The 12,792-nt window shown below is 40.5% G+C and overlaps 1 protein-coding gene across 2 annotated transcripts in view; it reads left to right on the top strand.

The window, feature by feature from the left end:
• The window catches only part of P4HA1 (prolyl 4-hydroxylase subunit alpha 1), a 73,569-nt gene that overhangs the window by 8,868 nt on the left and 51,909 nt on the right, over window positions 1-12,792 (top strand). For both annotated transcript variants that reach the window (XM_060203259.1, XM_060203193.1), the window contains exons 3-5: window positions 5,165-5,261; window positions 6,436-6,587; window positions 11,973-12,110. In XM_060203259.1, coding sequence (XP_060059242.1) covers window positions 5,165-5,261; window positions 6,436-6,587; window positions 11,973-12,110 — 387 coding nt within the window. The remainder of the gene's footprint in view (window positions 1-5,164; window positions 5,262-6,435; window positions 6,588-11,972; window positions 12,111-12,792) is intronic.

Raw genomic sequence — 12,792 nt, 5'->3', positions numbered from 1 at the left:
AAAGTTAAGTTTTGTTTTGTTTTTATTATAAAAGCAAAACATTTTCAGGTTAGAAACTTAAGGAAACTTTAGAAAAGCATATCAAAGAAAACTCCAGTAGTGGACTCATGTAGCGTCATTTTTTGGCCACTGTTGTTATTACTGTGCTCCATAGTCACCACTGTTTCGGTGACTTTTTTTTTTTTTTTTTTTGTCCCAATAAGGAATGAGAGACACATAGAGAGGGAGACAGAGAGAAAGTGAGATGCCTGAAACACTGCTTGTGAAGCTTCTCCCATGCAGGTGGGGCCCAGTGACTTGAGCCCAATCTTCACACATTACAGTAATGTGCCAGCAAATATTTTAATATATATACTTAGTCCCATTATTTATTTAATTGACACCAGGGTTACTGCTGGGGCTCATTATCTGCAAGATGGATCCAGAGCTCCCAGAGAGCATTTTTTCCCCTTTGTTTATTTGATAGGACAGAGAGAAATTGAGGGGAGATGGGGAGATTGAGTGGGAAAGAGAGAGTGACCCTACAGCCCTTCTTCACTGCTTGTGAGGCTTCCCCTTTGCCAGCAGGGAGCAAGGGCTTGTGTACTGTGGTCCTTGTGTACTGTGATGTGTGTACTCTGGATTGCCTAGCCCCTGCTCGAGTCCTTTTTAATGCATAAACACACACACAGTATACTTCATGTTGTTTTAGAACCTGCTTTATCTACTGTAGATGCTGGGAGATTGTGCACCTTACCAAGTTTGAGACCCCAGATTTGAGACCCTGCACTTCATGGGAGCACCATGGCACAAGGGGAAATTCCATAGATGGTAGAGCAGAGCTGTGTTCCCCACTCCCAAATCCCTAATAAAAAAAGAATGAAAAAAGGTGACTGAGGATTGGTGGAACTGTACATGTGTGATGCCTTGGTGCTGAAAGAAAAAAAACAACAAACTACTGTGAATACTTGTATTTTAAAAAAAACCTTTAGGGGTCTGGCGGTAGCACAGTGGGTTAAGTGCACACGGCGCAAAGTGCAAGGACCAGTGTAAGGATCCTGGTTTGAGGCCCTGGCTCCCCACCTGCAGGGGGGTCACTTCACAGGCAGTGAAGCAGTCTGCAGGTGTCTGTCTTTCTCTCTTCCTCTGTCTTCTCGTCCTCTCTCGATTTTTCTGTCTTATCTAGTGACAGCAATAACAATAACAATAACAATAACAGCAGCAATAAAAACAAGGGCAGCAAAAGGGAAAAATTAGCCTCCAGAAGCAGTAGATTCATAGGATAGGCACCGAGCCTCAGTGATAACCCTGGAGGCAAAACTAAATAAATAAATAAATGAACCTTTAAAATTATTACACAAGGGAGTCGGGCTGTAGCGCAGCGGGTTAAGCGCAGGTGGCGCAAAGCACAAGGACCGGCGTAAGGATCCCGGTTCCAACCCCGGCTCCCCACCTGCAGGGGAGTCGCTTCACAGGCGGTGAAGCAGGTCTGCAGGTGTCTTTCTCTCCCCCTCTCTGTCTTCCCCTCCTCTCTCCATTTCTCTCTGTCCTATCCAACAACGACGACAACAACAATAATAACTACAACAATAAAACAACAAGGGCAACAAAAGGGAATAAATAAATAAAATAAATATTTAAAAAAATTATTACACAAATTACACATTGGTTAAAGGAGAAAAAAACAGAAGTATGTAGAATGTAAGGCCTCTACATCCACATGCTCTTTACCCATCAGAAGTATTTATTTATTTATTTATTTGTTTTTACCAGAACACTGCTCAGCATTGACTTATGGTGGTGTGGGGGATTGAACCTGGGACCTTGGAGCCTCAGGGATGAGAGTCTGTTTGCATAACCATTGCTATCTCCCCTGCTCAAGAAGTACTCTTTATAGTTTGACATGCATTCTTTTATGTTTTTTAAAAATATTTAAAAAAAAATCATCCTTATTTATTTATTGGATAGAGACATGAGAAATCAAGAAGGAAGGGGGAGGTAGAGAGGGAGAGAGACAGAGAGACAGCTGTAGCACTAATTCACCAAACTTTCCCCTGCAGCTGCAGATAGAGGCTTGAACCTTACTGGTTTTATTTATTTATTGGTTAGAGACAGCCAGAAATTGAGAGAGAAGGGGGTGATAGGGAGAGAGACAGAGAGACACCTGTAACACTGCTTCACCACTCGTGAAGTTTTCCCCCAGCAGGTGGGACTGGGGGCTCTACCCTGGACCCCTGCACACTGTAAGGTATGCTCAACCAGGTGTGACACCACCCGACCCCTTATGTTTTCCTCTGTACGTACACATTATCATTTTTTAAATGTAGTGATGGAGAATAAACGTAAGAGGTTCACTGTAATCAATATTATCGAATGATTTCCCTGACCCCTCCCTGCCTTGTTTTTGATAGAAAAAGAGAAGCAGACAGTAGACATATCTCTACAGACTGCAGACAACAGACAGCAGACAGAGGAGAGAGACCACAGCTCTGCTCCGTTACTTGTGGAGCATCTCCAGGGCCATTCTGTTCATGGCACTGTTGTGTGCGGCTGGGGCTTGACTCCACTGCCTCATGTAGGGAGTGCCTGGTAGGATGTATTTATTCTGTAAGGACTGAACTATCTCCTAGTCCCCTTCTTCTCTTTTATATGTAAATTTTCCTTTCCAACAACCCAATACATATGATTATTTATAACTGTATGAGGGGGCTTATCATGATTTATTTATAACTGTATGAGGAGGCTTACCTAGAAATTAGGCATCATAAACTGAATACTATAGTGTTCCACTTAAGCTCTACCCAAGGATAAAACTAGTCAACTGGATAAAGGAAAAGTCATGACACACTTTTGCATAGAAAAACGGGAAAAATATACTGTGACTTTTCTGACAACCCAGTAATTTGAAAACACAATTGATAAGCACTTATCTGTTTCATAAGATAAAGACCGAGACTGAGACCCCTAGAGCGCCGCTTCAGCATGCCTGCTATCAGAGATTGAACTAGTGTCTCCATATGCAAATCTTCTGCTCTACCTGTCAAGCCACCTCTATGACTTCTAAAAATACATTAAATTTTTTTTTCATTTATTAATGGGAGGGAAGAGAGATAGAGAGACAGAGAGAAGAAAGGAGCCATAGAGAGAAAGGAACCATAGTACTACTTTTGCGTATTTGGTACCAAATTACAAACTCAGGACCTCATATTTTTTAAATTAAATTTAGTTAATTAATTTTAATTTCTTTATTGGGGAATTGATGTTTTACATTCAACAGTAAATACAATAGTTTGTGCATGCATAACATTTCTCAGTTTTCCACGTAACGATACAACCCCCACTAGGTCCTCTGTCATCCATCTTGGACCTGTGTTCTTCCACCCTCCCACCCCAGAGTCTTTTACTTTGGTGCAACATGCCAATTCCAGTTCAGGTTCCAATTGTGTTTGCTCTTCTGATCTTGTTTTACAACTTCTGCCTGAGAGTGAGATCCTCCCATATTCATCCTTCTGTTTCTGACTTATTTCACTCAACATGAAATTTTCAAGGTCCATCCAAGATTGGCTGAAAACGGTGAAGTCACCATTTTTTTATAGCTGAGTAGTATTCCATTGTGTATATAGACCACAACTTGCTCAGCCACTCATCTGTTGTTGGACACCTGGGTTGCTTCCAGGTTTTGGCTATTACAAATTGTGCTGCCAAGAACATATGTGTATATAGATCTTTTTGGATGGGTGTGTTGTGTTCCTTAGGATCTATCCCCAGGAGAGGAATTATAGGATCATAGGGTAGGACCATTTTTTTTTTTTTTAAGATTTTATTTATTTATGAGAAAGTCAGGAGGACAGAGAAAGAACCAGACATTACTCTGGCACATGTGCTGGCTGGGGACCAAACACAGGACTTCATGCTTGAGAGTCCAAAGCTTTATCACTGCGCCACCTCCCGGACCACAGGGTAGGACCATTTCTATCCTTGTAAGAGTTCTCCAGACTGTTCTCCACAGAGGTTGGACCAATTTACATTCCCACTAGCAGTGCAGAAGGGTTCCTTTGACCCCACACTCTCTCCAGCATTTGCTGCTGCTACCTTTTCTGATGTATGACATTCTCACAGGAGTGAAGTGGTATCTTGTTGTTGTCTTTATTTGCATTTCTCTGATAATCAAAGACTTGGAGCATTTTTTCATGTGTTTCTTGGCCTTTTGGATCTCTTCTGTGGTGAATATGCTGTCCATGTCCTCTCCTGAATTTTGGATGTGGTTATTTGTTTTCTTGTTGAGTTTGGTGAGCTCTTTATATATTTTGGTTATTAGCCTCTTGTCTGATGTATGGCATGTAAAGATCTTCTCCCATTCTGTGAGGGGTCTCTTGTTTTGGGTAGTGGTTTCTTTTGCTGTGCAGAAGCTTTTTTTTTTTTTTTTTTTTTTAATTTTTTTGATATTTATTCATTTCCTTTTGTTGCCCTTGTTTTGTTGTTGTAGTTATTATTGTTATTGATGTCATTGTTGGATAGGACAGAGAGAAATGGAGAGAGGAAGGGAAGACAGAGAGAAGGAGAGAAAGGTAAACACCTGCAGACCTGCTTCACTGCCTTTGAAGTGACTCCCCTGCAAGTGGGGAGCCGGGGGCTCGAACCAGGATCCTTACGCTAGTCCTTGTGCTTTGTGCCACATGCGCTTAACCTGCTGTGCTACCGCCTGGCTCCCATGCAGAAGCTTTTTAACTTGATGTAGTCCCATAGGTTTATGCTTGTCTTAGTGTTGTTTGTAACTGGATTCGTTTCATTGAAGATGAAGTCTTTAAAATTTATGTGGAAAAGATTTCTGTCAATATTTTCCTCTAAGTATCTGATAGTTTCTGGAGGACTTCATACTTTTAAGTCAAATACTCTAGTTACTTCACCACTTCCTGGGCTGCTAAAAATACATTTTAAGTGAAAACAAATTTTGCCAGTATAGTCCAAACTTGAAAAATTGAGTAGATTGAAAATTAGAATGGAAGCATACAATAAGAAAAACTTTAGAATTTATTTTATGCGATTAAAAAAGAACAGATGATCTTTCCAACACACCTGATATATTCCTTATAGGAGGAAATATTCTGAAGCATTCTAAGCGATTCTAAAATGCGCGTGTTGGTGAATGTGGGTGTTTGACAACCTTCCGTTTTCCCTTGCGTAGGTCAAATGACTGACTTAATCCGTACTGAGAAAGACCTGGTGATTTCCCTGAAAGACTATATTAAGGCAGAAGAGGACAAACTACAACAAATAAAAAAGTAAGCATAGTGTTTTATCTGTTTGACTCAGACTTGGCCTGGATGTTTTTCTTTCTGGAAGAAGAAAATTATTCAAGTGGAAACGAAGATCAGCTGCCAGTCTTATAAGAAGTAGCTTAAGCAGAACAGAAGAGCTAGTCCTGGGCCAAGAGTTCATGCAAGAACTTGGATTGATAGAAGAATATAGTTAGGGGCCTGGCAAAGTAGATTACCTGGAAAGTGTGTTAGTTTTGCCATGTGAGCAACTCAGATGGGACAGAAAGTTGCATATGATTGAGAGAAAGAAAAAGTGTGTATGTGTGTGTGTGTGTGTGTGTATGTATGTGTGTGTGTGTGTCCAATGTACCATTCTGGTATATGGTAACTGAATTTGGAGCATCAGGAGCCTCTGGAATGCAAGCCCTATATTCTACAGTCTAAGCTAATCTCTCTTTTTTTCCTTTAAAAACTTTAAAAAAATTATTTTTATTTATTTATTTTATTGGATAGAGATAGCCAGAAACCAAGAGGGAAGGGGGTGACAGAGAGGGAAAGTCAGACACATGCAACATTGCCTCACCACTTATGAAGCTTTCCCCCTGCAGGTGGGGACCCAGGGGCTTGAACCCTGTCCCCATTGTAATATGTGCACTTAACTAGGTCGGCACCCCCCCTTTTTTTTAAAAAAGATTTTACTTATTAATGAGAAAGATAAGAGGAAAGAAACAACAAACTGGACATCACTCTGGTACATGAATTGAACTGCCAGGGATTGAACTTGAGACCTCCTGCTTGAGAGTCCAATACATTATCCACTATGCCATGTCCCAGACCACCAATCTAAACTTTTTTCCTAACCTTTATAAGTTTCAGAAGTAGCGTTTAATTTTTTTGAATTTATTTATTTACTGGATAGAGACAGTGAGAAACTGAAAGGAATGCAGAGGCCTACAGGGAGAGGGACATACATTTGCAGCCCTGCTTCATCATTTGTGAAGCTTTCCCCCTGTAGGTGGGGATGGGGACTTGAACCATGGTCCTCGAGCATTATAACATGTACGCTCAGTTAGGTGCGCCACAACCCAGCTCTGAAGTAGCTTTATCTTAATTACTTTTCATCTTTTTGTTTTGTTTTTACTAATTTATGTATTTTCTTAACTAAGTATATACTTTTCTCTATGTCTTGCATGGATAGATGGGCAGAGAAGTTAGATCGACTTACCAGCACAGCAACAGAAGATCCAGAAGGGTTTGTTGGACACCCTGTAAATGCCTTCAAGTTAATGAAACGTCTGAATACTGAGTGGAGTGAACTGGAGAATCTGGTCCTTAAGGATATGTCAGATGGTAAGATAATTTATCCAAAAAGGGGAAGGTAACATTGTAGAAATGCCAAAATTAGTGATAAATTCAGTTTTCAGAACATCAAGTCTTCAGCATCGTAATTGAGTCATTATTAGTTTGGTTAGACTAGAGTGAATTTAGTCTAGATCCTCAATTCCCTCAGTTAAAAAGGATGAATGACATTGGAAACAAATTCTAAAGAGTTATATTGTTGAAAAGAAAACAGTTTCTTCTACTGGTGATTAACACTGATGCTTTTTGTTTTGACATCTTCAAAAGTTACTTGATTGGAATATATCTTCACTTCGGAGGGAATTTATTTTCACTTTAGGAATACCTTCAGATGTTAAAGATTTATGAGTAAATACATATATTTTCAATCCATTTTTAAAATCCTATTATTTATTTTACAAAAAGCTCCAGAAGGGGGAGTGTGAATTGGAAGCAAGGCCCTTATTACCCTCCGGCCCCTCTCCCCCCATCCCTCTCCCATCTTATATGTCTATAATCTATATACAAGTCCTGGAGGATAGATAGTCCAGGTGGGGATAGAGAATTTGGTCAGATGGGGGAAGCCTGGGCACCTTGTCCCCTAGAGATTCAGATTCTTCTATCCCCTTTGCAAGATATTTTTCTGCAGACATAGCCCTGTCTGCCTCCCTCAATCAATTTTGAATGTAATGGAATGATACTCTAAGGAAAAATGTCAGCTGTGCTCTATATAGTACTTTGAAGCTTAGAATTGTTTTACTGAGTCAAGACAATAAATTAAACTGAGGTTGCAAATATGACTGGTGAATGTCTTCTTTTTTATGCGGCGCTGGGGAATGAACTCAGGACCTCTAACATGATAACTCTTATTAGACACTTCCATTTCTTTCATTTTTCTATTTAAACAGAGTGAGTGAAAGAAGGGGCCCAGGCTGTAGTGCAGCAAGTTAAGCGCACATGGTGCAAAGCACCAAGGACTGGTGCAAGGATTCTGGTTCCAGCCTGTGGCTCCTCACCTGCAAGGAGGTCACTTCACAAGCGGTGAAGCAGGTCTGCAGGTATCTATCTTTCTCTTCCTCTCTCTGTTTTCCCCTCTTCTCTCGATTTCTCTGTCCTATCCAATAAAACAAAAAAAAAACAAAAAAAAAAAAAAAAGAGAAAAAAGAAAGAAAAGAGTGAAAGAAAGGAGAGACCATAGCATCATTTCACTGTCCACTGAACTCTCCTCCCACCCCTCTGTTCATGGTGCTCCTATGTGATGCTAGGCCTTGAACCCAGGTCCTTTTGCATGGTAAGATCCATGCCCTACTCGGTGTGTTATCACTTGACTCTAATAATAGTCAATGTCTTCTCCCTCCCTCTGTCTCTTCTCTCCTCCCTCCCTTCCCTTATCACTTATTTATGAGAAAGAAGGACTGAGAGAGAATCAGAATATCACTGGCACATGTAATGCTAGGGATCCAACTGAGGACCAACTGCTAAGAGTCTAACACTTTATTCTCTGCCACCTCCAGATTGTGCAAATGCCTTTCTAATTAAAACACTAAAGTTGTAATTGGGGTGTTGAGATCTTTTTATTGATAGTAACAAGCACAGAAAACTAAATCTGGAGTTTATGAATGGGGATTGTGGTTAGTACATAATATTGGGCTGTTGGAAAAGTCATCATGTATTTTTCTTTCTTTTTTAAAATAATTCTTGTTTTATTTGTTTATTTTTTTACCAGAGTACTGCCCAGCTCTGGCATATGGTGCTGCGGGGAATTGAACCTGGGACTTTGGAGCCTCAGGCTTGAGAGTCTTTGCATAACCATTATGCTATCTATCCCCTTCCGCATCATGTATTTTTCTTTTTCTTTCTTTTTTTTAAAAAAAAACTTTTAATCTTTACTTTGAATAGAGAGGGAAGGGGGACATAGAGTGGGAGAGAGACCTGCAGACTTGCTTCACCACTCGTGAAGCTTTCCCCCTGCAGGTGGGGACCAGGGGCTAGAACCCAGATCCTTGGGCACTGTAATGTTTGCGCTTAACCAAGTGCGCCACCGCCTAGCCCCCCGCATCATGTATTTTTCTATGCAGAAGTGCAAAATGACTTTTCTGAAAACCCAATACAAGTTGAAATGTTTGCTGAATGACTCTAGGGAGCAAGAATAAGGGCTCTCCTGAGCCAGCTGTAAATGAAATAATGCAGGGGTAGTTGTAAGTGTTTGCAAAAGGTAAGCTGTTATGCATTGGAGAGGGAACTTTGGAAAGAAAAAATAAGGCAAACACTTGAATGTTCTTCATGATGAGAGGGAAATTCATGTGATTATTTGTTCTATAAATGACCAATGAGGACATTTTTTAAAATCACTTCCAAGAGAACCCCCCCCACTGCCTGCAAGACAAATCCATTGCTCCCAACAGCCATTCTACCCCACCCTTCTTTCTTTTATTTGAGAGAAATTGAGAGGAGATGGGGAGAGAGAAAGAGACACTGCAGCCCTGCTTCACTACTTGTGAGACTTACCCACTGTAGGTGAGGTCTGCAGGCTACAATCTAAGTCCATGGTAACATGCATTCAACCGCGTATGCCACCACCTGGCGACTCGTGAAAACATTTGTAAGATGATGTGTATTTATGCACATACATATTATGTTATTCTTAAGTGATGATATACTAATATTTGACCTATGTCCCTTTATAAGGTGAACCTTGTCACTTGGTATTTTAATGTGTGCTAATCATCACATACTACTGTAATATATATCAGTATTCTTTCTCTTTTGTCTAGGGCTGAATCAAGCACTTTTTTTTGGCATAAAAGCATTAAAAAAGGCATTACAGTCTTCTTTAAAATTTGTAAAATTTGCTTGTAAATTTCCATGTGGTTACTATGAACTGAGAGTTGATCTTAAAACTAAAAATTATGTTTGAAATGAACTTTTAGCCTTCTTCTAGTTGTGGGTTTGTACATTTCCATTAACATGAAATGCCTGGCCTTTAGCTGACTGGACTACACATAGTTGATTAGAAGCAAATGAGAAGGGAAGAAATCTCATAAGTAACTTTTATTTGCAAGTTATATTACTCAAATTTTAAATCACTTTTTGTTTTTGTTGTCTCGGTTCCCTAAGGAGTATTTAACTTCATTTTCTTAGGAGTTATGTATTGATCACTAATCATTTGATTTTTTTTGGTTATATTTAATATAAAAACTTTCACACGATGAAATAATTATTCAAATACCATATTCAATAAGTAAGTGTATCTAAAAATATTTTACTAAACTAGCTTACTTGTGATTTTAAATTTATAGTTAACATTTCTTGCTTGCCTTCACAGAATTCCCCATCTATATAACATAAGGGGCGTGGAAGAAGGAAATAGAACTTTTTGTTAGTTTTGCAGTGCTGCTCCAAGTTGACTTTTTCATTCAGATAGAGAGGGAGAGACACCACAACACCAGAAATTCACCTGGTGAATTCGATATGGTGTCAGGGCTTGAATGTGAGCCAAATCCATGGGGAATGATGCCCTCTGTTCAGTGAGCTATCTCTCTAGCTAAGAGCATATTCATTTCATGTACCTGTAATCTGGAAAAAAATGATTAGCAGTGAATGTCATTTTCATATTCTTAAACGCACTCATTTTCAAGCCTACTTAAAGTGTATCTAAGAACTCAATTTTTATGTTACTTTTATTTTCACCTATGAATTATATAATGAATTCAGATTACTTAGGTACTGTTAGAAAGGATTTTTTAGGGAGTCGGGCGGTAGCGCAGCCGGTTAAGTGAACGTGGCGCAAAGCCCAAGGACCGGCGTGAGGATCCTGGTTCGATCCCCCCGGCTCCCCACCTACAGGAGAGTCTCTTCACAGGCAGTGAAGCAGGTCTGCAGGTGTCTGTCTTTCTGTCCCCCTCTCTGTCTTCCCTTCCTCTCTCCATTTCTCTCTGTCCTATCCAACAACGACGACATCAATAAGAACAACAATAATAACTACAACAATAAAACAGCAAGGACAACAAAAGGGAATATAAATACATTTTTAAAAAAAGAAAGGATTTTTTAGAATTGAGTAAGTTAGATGTATGCCCAGTCTCATTTAGTGTATTTAATTTTATCATATTAAACATGTGGGATTTTCATGTTGTCATGATAAATCATAAAATAGTTGCCCGGGGAGTGACTTAGCAGAAGAGCACAGGACTTGCAAATATGAGGTCTCCAAGTTTGACTCCCAGTCCCACATGTGTCAGAGGAAAGCTGTGTTTTCCCTGTTATTAGTAAGTAAGTCTTCAAAAAGAAAAAGGAAAAATACAGATTTTAAGAAATGCTTTAAGGACTTTATGTTGGAAATTAAATGTCTGCAGGGAGGACTAATGGATGGTGTGCCTAGTAGAGTGCACACTACACTGGGTGCAAGGGCCTGTGCAAGGGTTCTAGCCACAGGTGTCATGTGGTAAAGGCACACAAGGGGGGAACTTCAGATGCATTAGAGCAGCGCTCTGGTGTCTCTTCCCTTCTCTCTCTCTTTCCCCCTTCTCTGCCTTTCACTTTCTGTCTGAGGAAAGCAGAGGAGTAGTTCTCTGGGAGAGGTGGAATCATGTATCTGTAAAGCCTCAGTGAGACTCTGGCAGCAAGAAAAAAAGTCTAGGAAGTGTTGGGGAAGTGGCTCAATGATCGAGCACATGCTGTACATTCATGAGGTCCTAGGTTTAAACCCAGACACCACACAAAAACAGAAAAGACAAATGGAACATCAAGGATGGGGGAGATAGCATAATGGTTATGCAAACAGACTCTCATGTCTGAGGCTCCCAGATCCCAGCTTCAATCTCCACACCACCATAAGCCAGAGCTGAGCAAATAAGAGCATCAGAAATGGGAAGAAAAAAAGGGGGGGGGGAGGTGGGGGGAGAAGCTTGGTCTTGCTCTCTCTTTTTAAATATTTTAAAATCTTTATTTGTTGGATAGAGACAGAAATTGAGAGGGAAGGGGGTGATAGAGAGGGAGACAGAGAGACACCTGCAGCAATACTTCACCACTTGTGAAGCTTTCCTCCTGCAGGTGGGGACCAGGGGCTTGAACCTGGGTTCTTGTGCACTGTAAACGTGCGCTCAACCAGGTGTGCCACCACCTGGCACCCCCCCCTTTTTTTAAGCAAGTGAAGGTTTGGAGAGATATCTCACTGGATAGGGTGCATGCCTTGCAATGTGCAAGGTCCAGGTTTGAGCAGAGGATGCTCCAGTGTTATGGTATCCCTCCCTTTTCTTTACTTGACTGAAGAGTAAAAATGTGACCCAGAGAGGTGAAATTATTCATTCACAAAACCCTAGATCCACAAACAGAAATAAACATTTTAAAGTGTATAAGGTTCTAGAGTCTTTTTTTTTCTCTTCTTCCCATTTCAAGGTTTTATCTCTAACCTAACTATTCAGAGACAGTACTTCCCTAATGATGAAGATCAGGTTGGGGCGGCTAAAGCTTTGTTGCGTCTCCAGGACACCTACAATTTGGATACAGACACCATCTCCAAGGGTAATCTTCCAGGTAAGATTTTTTTTTCCCTGATCTATAGAACACCTGTCATTGAATGTGCCTCTTCAGTCTGTTGGGACAATATTAACGTGGGGGAAAAAAGGCATTTGTTAACTCGGTGTCTTCTGTTTCGGCTGATCAAAGGACTTAAAGGAAGAAGGTGAGTGGAACTGACAAGAGGGGTGGGCATTCACTGTCCTGTGGTGGAGGGACTGGTTAAGTTGGTGGAGCATGTGGTTTGCTGATACCTGTTATGGGGGATGGGAAGTGCATCGCTGTGACAGCAGCCTTCTAAAGCAGCATTCCCCCCCCAGAAGCAACCTATTTTTAATAAATATTTTGTATTTTAATACTTTTGACTTCATTGCACAGCTTTTGGGGCCAAAACAATCTACTCTTTCTCAAAGTTTTAATAGTTGTGGGATAAGCTTGTTGACTGTGAAAACTTATAATTACAAAGGCCAACTTAAGTAGGCAATTTTTAAAACTATTTATTCCCTTTTGTTGCCCTTGTAGTTATTATCGTTGTTACTGATGTTGTCATTGTTGAATTGGACAGAAATGGAGAGAGGAGAGGAAGACGGGGAGAGACAGACAGATACCTGCAGACCTGCTTCACCGCCTGTGAAGCGACTCCCCTGCAGGTGGGGAGCCGGGGACTCGAACCGGGATCCTTATGCCGGTTCTTGCGTTG

The sequence above is a fragment of the Erinaceus europaeus genome, chromosome 1 (genome assembly GCF_950295315.1).
Source record: "Erinaceus europaeus chromosome 1, mEriEur2.1, whole genome shotgun sequence".
NCBI classification, from domain to species: domain Eukaryota; kingdom Metazoa; phylum Chordata; class Mammalia; order Eulipotyphla; family Erinaceidae; genus Erinaceus; species Erinaceus europaeus.
Note: the sequence above shows the minus strand (reverse complement) of the source record. Positions and strands in the feature narration are given on the sequence as shown.